Source organism: Aquila chrysaetos, chromosome 22 (assembly GCF_900496995.4).
Source record: "Aquila chrysaetos chrysaetos chromosome 22, bAquChr1.4, whole genome shotgun sequence".
NCBI classification, from domain to species: Eukaryota; Metazoa; Chordata; class Aves; order Accipitriformes; family Accipitridae; genus Aquila; species Aquila chrysaetos.
The window spans coordinates 15526711-15544472 of NC_044025.1; the positions used below are offsets into that span (position 1 = coordinate 15526711).

Here is a 17762-nt window from a genome sequence, read left to right on the forward strand (position 1 = left end):
CTTGGGGTCACATTCACCTCCCTTTCCTGTGATCTCTGGCCTCTTGTAAGCAAGCAAAGAAGCTTTACTGGACACCAACAATGCTGGGCTTCCCCGTGGGCCATTTGGCCCCAGACTTCAGGCTGCGGATGGGGAAACTGAGGCAGAGAGTGACAATCAATGACTCACCTAAAATCACTGTTAGGTAGGAGCAGAAGAGGAGGCAGAAAGCAGCTCCCCTGTTCCCCAGATAAGTGCTTGCCCCACTGGTCACACTGTCCCTCCATCCTGTCCCTGTCCTCCACCCTACAATGCATTTTGGTTGTGAAAAGCAATAGCCTAAACCCCAACCTCTCCCTGTCATCCCGTCCCACTCTGGGCAGGTTGTCCCCCGTTGGGGGAAACACCGTGGGGAGCTGAACGAGGCCACCAAGTCTGTCCCAGCCTTTGGCTCCCGGATCCCAGCACAGGCTGCAAAACTCGCCCCAAGCCCTGGGGTGACTCGCCCACGGCGAGCCCCGCCGTCGCTGGACGGGGGTTATTGAGCCCTGGGGAAGGCTCCAGCCCCCGCAGGGAAGGGGCTGTGTTGCCTTCACGTCTCAGCGGTCGGAGACACCCAGGTTTGATGCAGAGCGAGACTCTGGGGTGTGAACCTGCAAGGTAACAGTGATAGTGCTGAGAGACGAGCAGCCCTAATTATATCTTCGTTTCTCCCAGCTGCTGGGTTCCTCCTAGCACGAAATGCCTCAAGACAAGACAACTCCGTGCAGGGTGGCTAGGTCAGGTATAAGGAGGGAGAAAAGTGCAGAGACATGGAAGAAGAAACAAAATTATTTGAAAATTCATTCTGGGCTGCCCCAGGGTGGAGGCTTTTTTGTCTCAGCTCAACTTGCTTTGCCCAGAGCTCTGCTGTCTCACATTCCTGAGCCTGGTGAAAGCCAGGGAGAGGGACCTGTGCTGGCTGTTTGGAGACAGGCACCACGGTGAAGCAAATTTTCGGAGCCAGGATTTTGCGATGTAGAAGAGCAAAGACCTGATGTGAAACGGCTGGGGATAGAGAGGGGGAGCGAAGCGGATAGCCCCGTCCGTTTCAGCTTGATATCTCTCGCTGGTCGGCTTTATCTTTTGTTGTTCAAATTGTACCATTTGGGGCCAGAAATGTCCTTGCTGATTGCCTGTGCTTGTCTGAATAAGAGAAAACAGAACAAGTGCTGCTGGCAGCGATAACCCTGGCAGCTCCAGGGTTTTCGGGAGGGGATCGGGGTTTGTTCAGCAAAGAGAAGGGAGGGCGAGGGATCAACCAAAGCCCAGGACTGCCCATGGCATTGGTGCCTGGGGGTTTGGCTGGGGGCTGCATCCGTGCTGGGATACTGTCCGTCAGGCCCTGATGCTGAACATGTCTCCAAACCCGTTATTCTTTAGCAGAAAAAAAAAGGGTGGGTTTGCTCCTTGCCAGCTGCTCCGTCCCCCCAGGTTTCCTCCTGCACAGCAGGAGCTGAGAACAGTTTATTCCCTTTCCCCAGACCCTAATTTAGGACCATTGCCTCTTTCAGATCACCAGAAGCTGGAACGAGAAGCCCGGATCTGCCGCCTCCTGAAGCACCCCAACATCGGTAAGCGCACCCGGCTCCCCGCCCTCCGCGTGCCAGGCGAGGAGCCGGGAAAATCCACCAGTGCTCCGTGCCCGGCTCCGGTGCCCGCCTGCTCTCCCGTGCTCCCACCGGGGCTGGGGGGTCCCCAAATTCAGCCCTGCCTGCAGCAGCACGGGCTGTTTGTCCTTCCCTTGCGCTCCGGCTACCATCCCAGAGATGGAGAAGGATCTCGGCAGCAGCCCGCTCTGTTGATCCGCAGAGCCGTCCCTCCTCTTCCTCACGGGAGTCAGCATCTTCAAATGGGGTCAGGAGAAGAAAGGCCTCCACCGAGTATGGGGGGATTGAAGTAGGTCCTACCTAACCCACTTGGCCGGAGCTCCCTCAGGGAGAAGCGGGGCCCCAGTAGGCTGCAAGGGACTATTTTTACTCCTCTCCCCCCCCTCGGGTGCTCTATTCCTCTGCATGCTCCAAAAAGCGGCTGCAGCTCCGAGCAGCAGCAGCAGCGCGGGGCGTGTAGGAGGAGCGATGGCGGGGGGAAGCGAAGACTTTCCCACCGACCGTCCATCTGAGAGTAGCCTCCTTCGGAAAAGCTGTTTCAGGAAAACTCCTGAGCCCCTGCAAAAGACAAAAATAGGCCAGAAGGAGAGAGAGAGAGGGGAGGGGAAAAAACTGCAGTAAAGAAAATTCCAAACCCCAGCCTTGAGAGTGATGCTGATGCAGGCTGTTGGTCCCTGGGGGTGGTCCGGCAGCAAGAGCAGGGATGAACCCCCTCTCCTCTCCACTGCACCCTGGAATGTGCCTACCCCAGTGGGATCCTGCAGCTTTTGGGAAAGCATTTGGGAGTAGGATAAGAGCTACGCAGCCCTTGCACCCTGCAGCCGGGAGCTGGGAGGTTTCCCCTTTGGCTGGGCTCCTCCCTGGCCCCGTCGCTGCTCCCGGTGGCCTGGATCCATCCCTTCCCAGGAACCGCTGCAGCAGATCCAGGGAGCCAGACCCGGTGCCATTGGGACCAGCCACATGGCTCCCGCCCCATAAATATTTCAGTTCAGATAAAAAGCCTGTCAGCTTCCATCTGACTCAGGCACACAGTGGCGTGGCAGGTCTCCCCTGCATTGCCGGGGCACTGGACCCTGCAGGATCTGGCCATCGTCCTTCCCCCTGCCTCTGCTCCGGCAGGACCCATGCCCCGCACAGGAGCTGCCCTGCTGGGGTCCTGGCGGGGAGTCCAGTTTCCCCCAGTCAGAGCAGCAGCCGGGGCCTTTCCTCTGCAGCAAAATACACATGGGGATTGCCGAGACCTGGAGGAAACACACTGCAAAGTGCGTGAATAGCAAGAAATACTAAAAATAGAGGAACCCACTCCAGGAGGATTTGCAGGATGGTAGCTGGGCCATGCAGCCAGAGCTCCCTGCCTGGCCCCAGCTTTTACCTACTGCTGTCTTCCTCCCTTCCCTCTCCATCACCTGCCCGTGGGGCTGGTGGGGTCTCAGGGGACAGAAACACCTTGTCCTGCAGTTCAGCCCCCCTGTGCCTTCTCCCCCATCCCTACACCACACCTCGCTGTTTGGCTGTGACCTGCAGAGATAGCAGGCTTCGAGCAACCCTGCTGCACCAGGCTGGAAGGGGTTAACGGCGTGAGATCCTAACAAGCCCAATCTGCTGCTATTTATACCCAGGAGGCTCTTCTCCACCCTCCCCACCCCACACTCTCAGCCCCCCACTGCTCCTGCTGCCTGGAAACTTGGGCTCACAGCTTCCCTTCCACGCAGCACAAGCCAGCTAATTACCCACCCAGGAGCTGGAACGAGCTGCGGACCAGCCCTAACAAGAGGAGCCACGGCTGCCAGGGACATGGGGAAGGCAAGGCAGAAAACCCCCTCTCGATCCCTCCCTGGGAGAATCACCCCAGCTGCCAAGGGGCTTTGCTGGCCCCTCACTCGTTTTCTGCAGCGAGGTGGGTCCCTCCGTGGGATCCTGGAGGAGCCAACCTGTGCTTTGCACTGTGCCTGCTGGAAAGCCTTGCACAGAAAGCCATGCGTGGGTGGTCGAGGGCAGGTCCAGGAGCCCACAGCACATCTACAGCACCAGGCGATGTGTTAGGGAGAGCTGCCATTTCCCAAAGCTGCGTGTCCTTGCGCGGAAGCTTTGCTTTATTGGGGAAACTTCAGCTACACCGAGCCCTGGAGTTTTAACTCCTGGTACCCATTGTCTTCTGACCCCCCGGTCCCGAAGCTGTGTCCCGCTCCTGCCTTGGCTCTCGGCACTGAGCTGGAGTGGTTTGGCTGTCGCAGCTCTTTCTGACTATGGTCAGTAACAGATACTTGTAGGATCAGGCTATATTTAGAGCAGCTGCTCCTTCTTATACTTTCTCGGCTCCTGGCAGCCACGGGCATTGGGACTTCCCCAAGCAGGGGTTGTATCCGGACCATCTGCTTGTAGTTACGGTGGCCCTATCCACACTGAACTCGCCTAATCCCCCTTTGAACACTTTGGCTTCTGCAGGATCCCAGGCACAATATCCCCAATCCCTCTCGGGCAAGATGAAATGGAAGGAAATGTGTTTCTTCCAGCAGAGGAAGGCAGAAAAGCTGGGATTATGTCGGAGAAAAACAGGGAGCAGATAGTGGTGTTGGAAAGCAGGGGACATCTGTGGAGACTGGCAGTGAGGAAAGATGGCCAGGGAAATAAGATGAGAAAATTGTGTCAATAGACAAGACCAAGAGGAAAGATGCCGTCCGGCTCAGCGCACCTCCTCTGCCCCTGCAGGGTGAGGTGATGCCGCTGGCAGCTTGCTCTTAGCAGCGGCTGGATCTGCGCACTGAGCTTGGATGGAGGGGTAGGATCAGCAAAGCGACGTTTGCTGGCCTGGGAGAAAAGAGCGATGCAGCAAAGTGTCTGCGCTCGACGTTGGGGCTTGTTATCTTCCCCGGCTCAGACTTGAGTCTGGAGGATGTTTCCATACAGGGCTCAGCTGATTTAGCTGCGGTAAAATGGGTGAGGAGCACAAATTCCCACAAAATCACTCACCTGAACGTTTCCTTTTCCTCCCTGGATTCCAAAGATCTCAAAGATACTGAAAGTTGTATCAGGCTGAAACCAGGTGAGCAAAGAGAAAGGGTTAAATATTTACAGCCTCAGGGAAACCAGAATAAAATGTGATGTGGGGGCCAGAGGATGCTGGAACAGTCTTTATACATCCTACCTGTTTCTGTGCCTGTCCCCTCACTGCACATCTGCCTGCTAAGCTGTGAGCAGGGATCTAAGCCTGAATAACCAGAACCCAGCTGCAGGATGGCAGGTTTGTACCCGGCTGTACCTGGCAAGACGTGTCCAAGGGGAGAGGATGCCCCTCGGTGTGATGAGCGGGGCGAGATGCCAGCCCTGCGGGAGGAGACGGGGAGACCGCTTCCTCCGAAGGAAACTCATCCCGCGGTGATTCCTGGATATCCCTGACCTGAGACCTCCCAAGGAGAAAAGGAAGGTCATGAGCAGAAAATAAAAAAAGCTCCGCTGGTGCCAGGGCTGGCAGCCCAGCACCCTGGCTGAGCTCTCCCTGCGCCTGGGCACCTCTCCTGATGGAGCAAAGGGCTGGGCTGGGGGCACCCGTGCCTGCAGCCTGCCCAGCACCCAAGATAGCCCAGCAGCTGCCCGGGACCTCGGCCAGGTACTGGCCGCAGGCAGTCCCTGATTTGGATGTGACCTTTGAGCCTTGCACCACTGCCCAAGGCTGGGGCCACGGCTGGGGTCCCCTGTTGAGCGGGGATCCCCCCCACCCAGCCAGCGGCAATAGCAAGAGGAGGAGGGAGGAGGAATAGTCCCGTTCTGCCCTTCCCCAGCTCCTGCTTGTGCCCAAAGCGGAGCAAAGGCATTCCCGGGGAGCGGGGTGGGAGCCAGGCATACCCGTAACCCTTCTGTCTCTGCCGTAGTGAGGCTCCATGACAGCATCTCCGAAGAGGGCCACCACTACCTGATATTTGACCTGTGAGTAATGGTTAAATGCATCTCTTAATCCACCGGCAGCTGCATGCTTCCACCCTGCGGCAGTGCGCCCTGCACCCCCGCAGCCCCCCCCCAGCTTTCCCCATCCTCCACATCACACGAGCCCTTCCCGCAGGCTGGGTTTGAACCAAGCTTGGGTCCCTCAAACTGGGCAGAGGGCAGGTCTCTGCCCTGCACCCCCAATGCTCCCCCCCCGGTGCATGGTGGAGAGGCATTTTTGGGGGGGTTTGCCAGGGCTGAGCACGCTATAAATCAATCCGGCTCCCTTGCGTGCTGCGCTGAGGTGGCCAAGCGTGAATCCTTCCGTTTTCTTGCAGGGTCACCGGTGGGGAGCTGTTTGAGGACATTGTGGCCAGGGAGTACTACAGCGAAGCAGATGCCAGGTGAGCACGGACACACGCCGGGCTGTGGAGGGGACAGCAGTTGTCCCCTTCTCCCGTGAGCTGCTCTCTCTCAGGGTCCTACGCATCTGGCTTTCTGCAGCATAAGCTCCTTCCGTGCTGGGAGGTGTTTTACAGCCGCTCTGCAGCGCGTACTCATAAAACAGATGTGTAGTGCAAAAAAAAACCCCCAAAACACCTCTTTTTAACTCGCTCGGCTCCTGTGCCAAGAAGTGTGTGTGTTACCAGAGGGCTGGTCCCTGCCTCGAACCAGGCAGCTGCCAGCCATCGCTCACAGCATCCTCCTTCCCCGGGGCTGATAGCATAGCCCACATCTGACCTCCCTGTAAAGGACCAAGGCATCGGGATTGGGGCTCCCCAGTTGGGGGACAGCGGGGGTCCCCAGGCTGGCAGGGAGGAAGCCCAGCATCAGGCTGGTGCCCCAGCCGGGAGAGGGATAGCACAGACACCCAGCAGTCCTCACTCTTTCCCCTTGCAGCTGCATTAAAGTCATTTGCAAGCGTTTCTCTGGCATTTACCACTTGAAAGCACTAAGGAGGAGCAGTCAAGACAGGCTGGGTGGGAGGATGTGCTGGAGCTCCGCTCCCTCCCACGCTCCCACTGGCACTTTCCAGGTACCCTGCTGCAGAGGCAGGGGGCTGGGTAGCATTTCAGCTACACCTTTGGTCCTTGCAGCTCATTCAGGGAACAGCATTAGCCTTATTTTTTTGAGGGGACATGATTTGGCCCTCTCCAGTCTCCAGATAGCACTGTGCCTCTTGGCTTTGCCCCCAGGATATGCATAGCCCGTACAAATGTCCAAGGGGGTGGTAAGCACAACACTACCGCTCTCTGTATGGAAATATCCCTTATTTCTAGGCAGAAACAATCTCATTTAATGGGTTGCCCGCACTGAATCCACTTACAACCCATCCACTTATTAGTGTCATACAAATAAAATAAAATACATGTAAATAAACACCTTCTGCCTTGCACACAGCTGTTTTGGAGCAGAAAAGATCATTGCCTCGGTCTTTTTCCCTTCCGTTCTCATGCATTCAGCAGAGCTGGGGTCTAATGAACTAGATACAAAGCCAACAGATGCAGCAAGAGCCACCCGCATTAGTGAAGGCCAGGGAAATGGGGCCGAAGCAAAGGTTAGGTCTAAGTCTGAGGAGAACATCTTCTCTGCCTGGGTTTGGAAACCAAATCTAGGCTGGCATCATGACTCTGCTGCTGGTCTCCAGCTCCCCCCCATGTTGCTTCTATGTGGACCCCATGGGCTCAGCCATAGCCCCCATGCTCCTGCTCGCTGCAACTGGGTGTCCAGCAGCTCTGGTGGGATCTTACTGGGTTACAACTGCTCTCCACGGGTGTGTGGCTTTCGGTGGAGGGGGACACTGAGCTGTGCTGCAGGGCTGCTGGTGGGAAGCATGCTGGGGAGAGGGATGGAGGGGGCGAGATGCAGCCAAGTAGAAGTGTCTATGGAAATTCTGTCTCGCTGGCCACTCCTGTGAGCTTTCTCCTCTCTCCCGCAGCCACTGCATCCAGCAGATCCTGGAGGCCGTCCTGCACTGCCACCAGATGGGGGTAGTCCACCGGGATCTGAAGGTAGGAGCTGCAGGGGAAGTGCCTGTGAAAGGATGTGGGGACCCCATCTGTGATGCAAAACCCTGTGGAGCAATGCCCAGTGTCCTCCAGCGCAGCTGAAACAGCGGGGAGGAACACCACGTAGGGCTTCTGGAAAGCCACAGAGCAAAGACTAACTCTGGGGTGAAACAACGCAAGGGAGAGGGGGTAGGGAGGTCCTTGTAGTCCATGGTCCTCTACGGATCCGGGGACACCGGGACACGCGGCAGGACAAAGCAGCTGGGGAGCACATCCAGAGCCCTGACCTTCCTCTGTGCTGTGCTGGGAAGTCCCCACCACCCCGCAACGACAAAGCCCCCGTGGGGCTTTCGCTCCTCTCCAACCCCTGTCTCGTCCTGCAGCCCGAGAACCTGCTGCTGGCATCCAAGCTGAAGGGTGCCGCTGTCAAGCTGGCTGACTTCGGCCTTGCCATCGAGGTGGAGGGGGACCAGCAAGCGTGGTTTGGTGAGTAGGACTGGCCCGAGTTGGGGCATCCTCCAGCCCTCATGGGTGTGTTTGGTCAGGGGGGGCTCCAGGAGGGACACACATCCCCAGGAACCTGAACCCCAGGTTATGGGAGCATCCCGGCAGCACCAGCTTAGCAGGCACAGTGGATGAGGAGGTTGATGGCTCCAACTGTGCCCCTGGAAACAGCCCAGTATTGATCCAGGGCACAGGCAAACAGCTCCACGGGGACTCGGTGAGTCACCAAGATGTCCTGGTGAGCTGGACAAGCCGGCAACAGGGGCAGACCCTGGAGGAGGAAAGCCTCCTCCGAGTGCTGGAGGTGCACGTCAGAGCACTCCAGCCTTCTGCACCATCCTGGGGTTTGGCTGGTGCCACTGGCAGAAAGCCGCGGTCTGCTCTGCTCTCGGGAGTCACAGAGGTTTCTGGAGGGAGGGTGCCTGTCCCGCTGGCTCGGCATGTGCCAGGGCTCCCGGCTCGACCGGGCACCAGGCACTGCTGGTGAGCTGTGTGGGGATGGGGGCTGCCTGCCGGCAGTGTGTGACGGGCTGTCTGTCCCAGGTTTTGCTGGCACCCCGGGATATCTCTCCCCCGAGGTGCTCCGGAAGGATCCCTACGGCAAAGCCGTGGACCTGTGGGCTTGCGGTAAGTCAGACTGGAGCTGAAATGCCAGGAGCGCCTGGGCTGGGTTGCGTGGGATGAGGGAGGCTGTTCATCCATCCTGAGTGGCCATTGCTAGACATGTCTCAGGGAGGTCGGGTTGGAGGATTTAGCCAAGAGGTGGCACATTACCTTGGGCTGTCCCAAGAGCAGCACCCTTTCCCAGTCCAGTGGCACCCTTCTCTGAAGGATCAGCCCCCTTGCTATGCACACAAATCCCCCAAGCGGGGGAGATGGCGACTCTTTTGCCCTGCGGTGCTGGTGGAGTCAGGCAATGCCTCCACGCAGCTGCAGCCATAGGGGAGCCTTCTTCCACCCACGATGGGGAGGAGGCATGATGCCACGATGGGGCACCTGGCTTGAGGCTGTGTATGGTGGCTGCCAGAGCCATGTATCTCCCCAGCTGCTGAGCACATCAGCATGGAGCTGGGCCCACCAAAGAGCCTTTTGCTTTTTAATCAGGGAGCAAATCCTCCCGTTTCCCTAATTTCTCAGTTTCTCTGCTTGAGTTCGGCCAGTCCCCAGGTTGGGTCTGCTCATACCTCCAGCAATGAACTCTCACCCACTGATCCCACTTCTCTCCTGGGCAGGCGTCATCCTCTACATCCTGCTGGTTGGGTACCCACCCTTTTGGGATGAAGACCAGCACCGACTCTACCAGCAGATCAAGGCTGGGGCTTATGATGTGAGTGGGTTTGTCTTACTCCCCCCTTTCATGGTCTCCCCTCTCTCCTGCTGTCCCTGCCTTGCAGTCTGTTGCTCCAGAAGGGCAACCAGGACAAATTCAGACAGACAGGAGCAAGTTTCTTTGCTCTGGTCACAGAGGGTTGGCCAAGCGGCCATGCCCAGGTGCACACGCTGGCATGTTTCAGGTCCACTTTGCAGGACAGATAGGTCTTGTCCTGGGCCTTCCACCTTTCTCCCTCCGTCCCTGCTCTCCAGTTTTCCAGCTGGCAGCTCTTTCCAGTTGCTACTGTCTCTCCAGTAGTATGTCTGTCCCTGTCCCATGGGCAGGAGCAAAGGGTTGCAGGAGAACCACCCCAATTGCAAAGGGGCTTCTGGCCCTTCTGTTGCTCCCTGCAGTCTCTCACCCTGGTCCCTTTGCTTTGGCAGTTCCCCTCCCCTGAGTGGGACACAGTCACTCCCGAAGCGAAAGATCTCATCAACAAGATGTTGACCATAAACCCGTCCAAGCGCATCACGGCAGCGGAGGCTCTGAAGCACCCCTGGATATCGGTGAGTTTGGTGGCACTCACTAGTTGGGGTTGAAGGTCTAGAGATGTGGGGGTTCGCAAGGGGGGAACATCTCACTGGTGAGCATGTGTTATCAACCTTGCTGTCCAGCTCTTTTCTCCATCTTGGGAAGATGGTTTCCTGGCATGGTTCCTCCCAGTGCTCTCAGAGCCGCCTTTTTTTCCCTGAGGCTTTACAGCAGAGAAAAGCCCAGAGTGTGAAGGCAAACAGCATGTCCTAGGGGAGCTGGTGATGGGAGGGACACATGTCCCCAGCCCTGGTGGGGACAGGCTGGTTTTTTGGAGTCACGCTGCGCTGGGGGGGGGCCTTTCCTCAGGGGTGGTGGGAGCAGGCTCATGTTTATCCATCCATACACTCCAGCAGCAATCCCCCCGCCCGCCTTGCTGCACCCCGCTGCTCCAGCTGCCGGTTCTCACTCTGAATCAGCTCCTAAAGGCAGGAGGAGTCCAGAGGCTTAACCCTGGGACCCCATACCACGTGCAAACCCTGAGCACACTGCTAAACGTGGCCGGTCAGCCGAGGGGTTAACTCAGGGGGCAGCCAGCTCTCCGTGCAACCCACCCCCCCCACTGCCAGAGCAGATCCTGCTGACTCCGGAGCTGCGATCTCCCGCTGCCTATTAAAGTTTTATTTGCTGCTGCTGCTGCTGCAGGCAGCTCTGGCCCGTGCCTCGGCCGCAGGAGACCGCACGTGTGTGCATGCGTGTGAGAGCGGGGCTGGGGGACCCCCTGCCCCTCGGCGCCCGCTCTGAGCTGGGTCTCTCTCCTCCCAGCACCGTGCCACCGTGGCATCATGCATGCACAGGCAGGAGACGGTGGACTGTCTGAAGAAGTTCAATGCCCGGAGGAAGCTGAAGGTAACTCTCGTACTCTCCAAGCTGACTGCAAAATGCGTAATCAGGTCATTGGTGGGTTTGTTCCTCGTGTGGGAAAGGACAGGGTGGTGGCTCTGGGTCAGTGGTGTGGGGGTGACGGACATTTGGGGATCCCCACTGTGAAGAAGGGAAGAGAGACCGAGTGGGGTGGAGGCTGCATCTGGCTGGGGTTCCCAAGTGATTAGAGGAAAGCCATGGTGAAGGAAAGCAGCGAGTGACACAGCTGCCCTGGACACTGGGGTGAGGACTTTCCCACTGGAGTCAGTGTCGACAGAGCTCCTCCTTGGGGCAGGACATGGATCCGAGAGGCACAGTGAGACCCCTTTGCCTAATGACCAAGCCACTTTGCAGCCAAGGAAACAAAGTGATCCATAGACAGGCAAAAAGCTCTGGCTCACCCACACCAGCAGCCCCACAGGCTTTCCCTTCTCGGATGCTGCTGCGTGCCGCAGCCTGGACCCCCTCTGGAATCACCATCTCCCCAGGCTTCACTGTCAAGCTGGAGCACCTCCCTGAAGCACCCATCTCCTGGCCGCTGCTCAGCCTCAACCGGCAGCACGGCACTGGGAATGGGCTCTGGAAATTGCAATGCCTCCTCCAGAGCCGGAGACACAGAATGGGACAGCGCTGATCTGTGCCACCGTCAGAGCCATCAGCGCTCCAGGCCTGAATGCGACGTGGCACAGAGCAGTACAGCTGCAGGCCACTAACAAGATTATCAAGAAAAGAAACTGGCTATAAACTATTATTACTTTTCAGCTAGACAAGTAATCAAATTAGTTCAGGCATACACTTCAAAATAGTAATCCATTACTGTAAGCAATTAGTCCGAAGTAATCTCATTATACACTGAACAACTAGTTAGTAGAGTCAGCTGGAAAAGGGGAAGCATCTTTATGAATGTTATTTTGTGGTGGTGATCTTTGCGTGGCTCCCATGAAAAATCCCTACCCCGCTGCTCTTAGCTGGCACGGCTTTAATTGCAATTAAATCCGGTTCCGCTCCCGGTGGCTCCCCTTGCCGCCAGCTGCTGGCTCCGGTCAGTGGAGTCATGCTACATCTAGGGCAGGGTAGAACGAGACCAAAATGCACCCGGGGGATATTTAATATCCCTTTAATCTTGGAGAGAAGGCAGTTTTGGAGGATGCAACCCAACGCCCTGGCGCTGGGGATACGGAGTCGGGTACCGAGGGCTGCTTTTGATGGCAGGAGGGGAATATCAGCCCGTGGGCCAGTTTCCTTCCAGCGAGGTGGCTGGGGGACAGGTGACAAGCAGGACTTTCCTCCCCCAGGGCTGGGGGGAGCGGCAGGGGTGCGGGGGGCCGGGGCCCAGCACGCCTTTTCCTTCTGCCTTCTGTGTCTTTCAGGGAGCCATCCTCACCACCATGCTGGCCACCAGGAACTTCTCCGGTAGGTGCCGTCTCCGGGGCTCATCTCCTTGTCTTACAGGGTGCCCAGGGCAAACCCGCAGGGTCCATGGAGAGCCAGCTTTGCCTCGGGTGTCACAGGGGGGCTGAGGTTGCAGCCTGGTGCCTTTGGGGATGCGTGGCATTGGGTGGTTGTTTTGGGTGTCACCTGGCACCTTGCTGGCTTGGGATGCAAGAGAAAAGGTGTCTGGCTGAGGCACAGCAGTTCCCAGAGGTTTAGGTTTTGGGGGTTTAGATGCGCCCAACCATCTGGCTTGTGCTGGGGTGGGGATGCGGGTGCTGGGGGCTGCCACGTCTCAAGGCAGCTGGCTTTGTGTCCTCCTGGAGATGTTTGTGGCTCAGGGAGAGCATCCTCTGCACCGGGAAAGTGTCGGAAAGGTCCCTGGGTGCCACTGCAGCCATATGGCAGCAGGGTCCCTCGAGTCTCTCCCTGGGCAGGAGGGCTCTAATCCTGCAGGGCCCCCCGCTCTTCTCCTGCCTCCCTCCATCCCGAGGGCTGCACAGAGGCAGAGGAGCAGGGACAGAGCCCAGCAGCCCAGCCTGTGCACTGGGAGAGGTCTCGGTGCGGCCACAAGCTCTCCTGCCGCAACGTCCTTGCGGAGAGCTGTCCCCTCCGGGGACACCCTGCTGCCTCGGAGCAAGCCTTGCAGCTGGGATTTCACAGGCAGGGATCAGCAGGTCCCGGCGATTCCCAGGCACGGAACCAAAAAGGAGCCGGGGTGACTGCAGAGCTCATCCGCTCACCGTCACCTCCAGCCCTCCGCGGCGCTGGGGATGGCCCCGGCAGAGGTGCTGCAGTGGTGGGACAAGCCAGCCAAGCCCAGCACGCCGGCTGAGCGGGCTGGTGGCAGCCGTTTGGTGTTAGACGGGTGTTTCGGGGTGCTTCGCCGAGGCGCCCCGGGAGTCAGGTGTAGCAGGTGGGCAGGGGGGAGATGGGGGCTGCTGGCCCAGCCAGGTGCCGGGGGAGAGGGCCGTGGCCGGGGTTGGTATCTGCATTTGTCGTGGGGGGATCGTGCTGACACATTTAGCACTTGTGGGCGGCGTGCGGCGCGGCTGGAGGAGTCCAGCAGCTGGGGGGATCCGGTGTCAGGCCCCGCGCCGGGAGACGCGGCGGACGCGAAGCATCAAAGGGCAGGAAATTCAAAAGCATCTCTCGTAGCTCTGCCCGTCCCACGCACAGCCCAGGGGCTCGCCGGTCCCCCCTGCCCGGGAGCGTGGCGGGGCCGATGGGTGATGGGGTCCCGCGTGGGTCTGAGCCCCATCAATCCCACCCTGGTCCGGGGGTGCAGAGGGTTTCGGGGCGTCTCGCACAGCCCGGGGGGCTGGGGCAGTACCGGCAGCAGTAGGTGGGCACTGGGGAAGGCGTCTGCTTTTCATCATCGTCAAAATGTGGGCTGCAGCTGTCGGGCCGGCGGGCCGGCAGCACATGATCCCGGCAGCATGGGGCTAAAATTAGAGGGCGGCAGGCGGGCAGCCCATTCCACCGCGCTGCGCCGTCCTCGGTCGCCGGCACCCGCCGGCCGGAGCCTGCCCGCTGCCGGACGGCCCCGCCGGCCCCCTCCGAGCCGCTCCGAGGACTCGGCGTGACTTTAGGAGATGGGTCATGCCCCCGGCTGAGAGCTGCTGGGGCAGGACGGGACGGTGCCGGCAAGCTCGCCCCTGAGTTCCCGGGGGTGGCACCGGGGGTTGCCGGAGAGAGGACAAAACCCACCAGCCGGTCCCGCGGGGTCTCGCCTCTCCGCCGCCCGGCACCATGCTGCTGATCCTCGGCCTCCTGGTCTTGGTGCCCTGCCTGGCTCTCCTAACCTCCTTCCTCCTCTCTCCAGGAGGCAAAAGCGGTGGCAACAAGAAGAATGACGGCGTGAAGGTAAGCCCCCTCCCTGCCGCCCTCTCCCACCTGCCCCTCCGCTGCTGGGGTGGCAGTGGGGGTCTCCGTGCTGTGCTGGCGGTCCCCGTGACACGCTGTGCTTTAAAGGGCAGCTGTTGGCCCGGCTGTCCCAATGCGTCCCCGTGCCACCGGCTTGGCTCCTGCCGGGACAGGCAGCGCACAGGAGGCTTTGCAGGGTGGTGAGCGAGGGGAGCAGGCTGGTGCTGGAGGGGCGCGTGGGGGGAATTCGCTACCGTTTCATTGCCGGCGAAACGCGCTCGCCCCTTGCTGCCCCCAGCGAGGAGGAGAGGCTGGACCAGGAGAGGGGACAGGGGGAGGCAGTTTTGCAGCCCGGAGCCGCGGCTTCAGCCGGGCAGCAGCCGTCCGGCGAGATGGACGGCTGCATCTCCTGCTCGCCCCAGCATGCGTCCCGCTGTGGCTGGTGGGGCTGGGCTCATCCCCCAGCTCCTGCCCCATCCCCAAGGGTTAGCGTGCTGCTGGGTGGCACATGGGTGCCTTTAGCTCTCTCGGCAGCCGTGCTGGCCCCCTGTGTCCAGTGCAGACGGAGGAAATGAACTTGGTGATATTTGACAGAGCAAATGGCTTGGTGATGCTCTAAAAAGAAGCTGGTGCTTGGAGGACCTTGTTTCTTGGGCTGCAGAGCCCTCGGGTTCACCGGACTCTCCGAGGTAGGGCTACAGCCCTTCTCCAGGACAAGGTGCCTCCTGAAGGCAGCAAAATCCTGCTGCCGAGCAACTTCTGATGACACGGAGATTTGTTGGTTAGCAGTGGTTAGCGAGCTCTGTCAAACTCCTGCAGGAAGGAATGGCCCATGTAAGGGTCTTTCTCTCCTTACCTGTTCCCCTCATGAATACAACCAGTCGCTCAGCAGGGGAGAGCTGGTGTGATCACATCCCCCATCACGGGGCAAGGCGCGAGGTGTCAGGCAGAGCTTTGGGGACCTGACTGCAGCACGGCTGCTCTTCTTCCTCTGGCCCGTTCGTAGGGACTCAGCTGTTGGGCTGTGAGGGGCACAGGGTTTTGGAAGAGCAGAGCCCTCAGCTAGCTTCTTCCTTCCTCTGTCCAAATGGGCAGTGGAGCCAGAGGTCTGGGGATGGCTTATTTTTCTCCCGCTCCTTCCAGACCCAGCGCCTGGGACAAGCCTGCAAGGCTTGAGGCCATGCGCAACCCTCCAAATCTGGGCTCAGCTCCACAAAAGACCGTTCTGGCCATGCAGCGTTATTCTGCAACATGAAGCTGATGGCCTGCATTGCTATGAGAGGACGTTGCTATGGGCTGTGGTGTCACGTGAATATCACGTGGCTTCCAGGACAGGATTGCTAGTTTTGGACAACAGTGCTGGCACAGAGGGGACAGGTCCCATAGGATTCACAGCAACCGATCTGCCAGCCACTGCTGGCCTGTCCTCTGCTGCTCTGAGGTCCCAGCTGCTTCTGGGAGTCACCTGAGAAGTGACACCACAGGTAGAGCTGACTTGGCATGACTTGCTGGAGCACAAGTGAGAGCAATCAGGAGATGCATTTTTAAGCTGTAAAAGGAGAGATTGGAGGATGGAGGGGCTTCATCAGGCACAGTCCTGAATCTAATTTTCCAGCTGAAAGGGACGGCCTTGAATTTCATGTCTAGCACTGCAGGGATGGTGTGGTGGTAGAAGACCATTTGCCAGCCCAACTTGCTAAGGATGCTCCCTCTTGGTCTTCAAAATAGGTTTGAGGGCGGACATTATCCTGGGAAGAGGGGCACTTGCTGTTGTAGCAAAATAGCTAGTTTGGGTAAGCAGCCTTCTGGCCCATTGCTGAAATTCAGCAAAGAGGGTCTGGTTAAGAGCAGGATGAGAGAGGCTGGTTTGTATCCCTAGTCCTCAGCCCTTCACTGGTGAGCGGGGAGCAGCGAGTGAGGCTTCACCCTGAGTGCAGTCTACCAGCCAACACTCAGCTCAAGAGGGTGCACAAGCTCTGGAGAATGAGTTTGCTTTTTTATTGCCCCCTTTCCAACAAGTGGAGGCAAGACAGCCTGGCTAGACGGCCAGGAAGGTAGAGGAGGGGAAGACAAAGTAGAGGTGAGCTCATTCCCAACAGGGTGCTTGTGTTGGCCACCTTCAGCGTTACCATTCCCACCTCTCGTTCCCCTGCTCAGTGCAGGGGAACTTGCAGTGTAACCCCCCCCACAGGGGCACAGGGAGGCTGGGTGCTCTGGGCAAAGCTTTAATGGCCACTGTGGGCCGGTGGCAGGTGCCAGGGCATCGCTGGATGGCATTCATCTCTTTCCATCTTGCTGGAAAAGTGAGGCAGGAACGTGGAAACCTGCTTTGGGTGGGTGGGAAGGTGGGAAGGGAATGGTCCTGCCTGCTCAGAGCAGGGCTGTAAGTCAGGCCACGCGGTGTGGTTCATTGTCAGAAGAGTTGGGTCCCATTTGGAGAAGCCTGCTGGACTGACAGTCCCCATGAGACCAGGCAGCTACCCCTGCTGTCCCTGCCCAAAGCTACGCACGTAGGCAGCAGGTAGCTGGTGCTGCCCTCCAGCCTGCCCGCACAGCCCTCCAGCACCAGGATGGTGCTAGCCCAGGCTCAGGGGGCTTGAAACTCACCCTGCTGAGGAGGTTCCTCCCCTACTAAAAGCATTCACGGGACCAAAAATCCCCTTTGAGCCCTGCTCTAGGGTCTGTGGGAGGTCTCCTGGTCCCAGCAGCTATGATACCTTCACTGCCCTGTGTAGTGTCACATCTCGTCACATTGTAAACTAATGAAATCACTGCCCCATGTCGCATCCTGTCCCGTCCTAAATTAATGAGCTCACTGCCCCGTGTTGCATCCTGTTACTGTATGTCCAGACTTGACGCGGTCACTGCTTTGTGTTGCATTCTGTTGCGTCTGAAATTTCTGCAGTTTACTGCCCCGTCTCATGTGCTTGGGTAGCAGAAGCTGTCAGCCCTTCCTTGCAGACAGCCCAACTCTTGTGGCTCCGTTTCCCATGAGGTTCTTTCCGAAATACCACAGCTCACTCTGCCCTTTAGGACATCTGTTGTTTCGGTGAAGGAGGGGCAAGGATTAATGTAGGACCTAGCGAGGGAGGGGAGACCTGCACCAGCAGAGGGGAAAACTCAGTGACAACGCTGGTGGGAGCCAGTTAGGATGTGAAAGGAGCAATGAGGGGGAATGGATATCAGCAGTTTTTACACTGCAGCCCACCCACGTTCCCTAATGGGTCACTCGATGGACTTTTCCAAGAGATTTGCACTGTGTGTGCTGCTTTTCCCTCTGCGGGGCAGGCAGAACTGGTGCCTTGTTAAATATGTTGGTAAAACGCTTTGTTATTTGGCACGGCAGCTTCTGATTCCTGCACACTGGTGTTCCCTGTCACCCGCTGTGATTCATCCCCTGGGAGCTGGAGGTGGAGAAAGGGCATGAGGCCAGCGTGCACATCCCCCTGGCTCCTGGCTAGATTAAAGATGGAGGCGGGGAGCAGAGCACAGCAAGGAAGGAGAGTCCAGAAGTAGTTTGGGATTGCAGAAAGAAATGTGGCTATGGGGTCATCCAACCCAAAAGCCTTAAAGCCTGATGGCAGTGGCCAAGGATGGAGATAATATGTGCATGTGTAAGGCCTTCTCTTTGGAGGA

At 58.4% G+C, this 17762-nt stretch overlaps 1 protein-coding gene across 4 annotated transcripts in view; it reads left to right on the plus strand.

The window, feature by feature from the left end:
- The window catches only part of CAMK2A (calcium/calmodulin dependent protein kinase II alpha), a 37041-nt gene that overhangs the window by 9216 nt on the left and 10063 nt on the right, over positions 1-17762 (plus strand). For all 4 annotated transcript variants that reach the window (XM_029998066.1, XM_029998067.1, XM_029998070.1 and 1 more), the window contains exons 3-13: positions 1533-1592; positions 5498-5552; positions 5888-5953; positions 7489-7561; positions 7942-8044; positions 8606-8689; positions 9295-9389; positions 9818-9940; positions 10731-10814; positions 12200-12242; positions 14086-14126. In XM_029998066.1, the coding sequence (XP_029853926.1) occupies positions 1533-1592; positions 5498-5552; positions 5888-5953; positions 7489-7561; positions 7942-8044; positions 8606-8689; positions 9295-9389; positions 9818-9940; positions 10731-10814; positions 12200-12242; positions 14086-14126 (827 nt within the window). The remainder of the gene's footprint in view (positions 1-1532; positions 1593-5497; positions 5553-5887; positions 5954-7488; positions 7562-7941; positions 8045-8605; positions 8690-9294; positions 9390-9817; positions 9941-10730; positions 10815-12199; positions 12243-14085; positions 14127-17762) is intronic.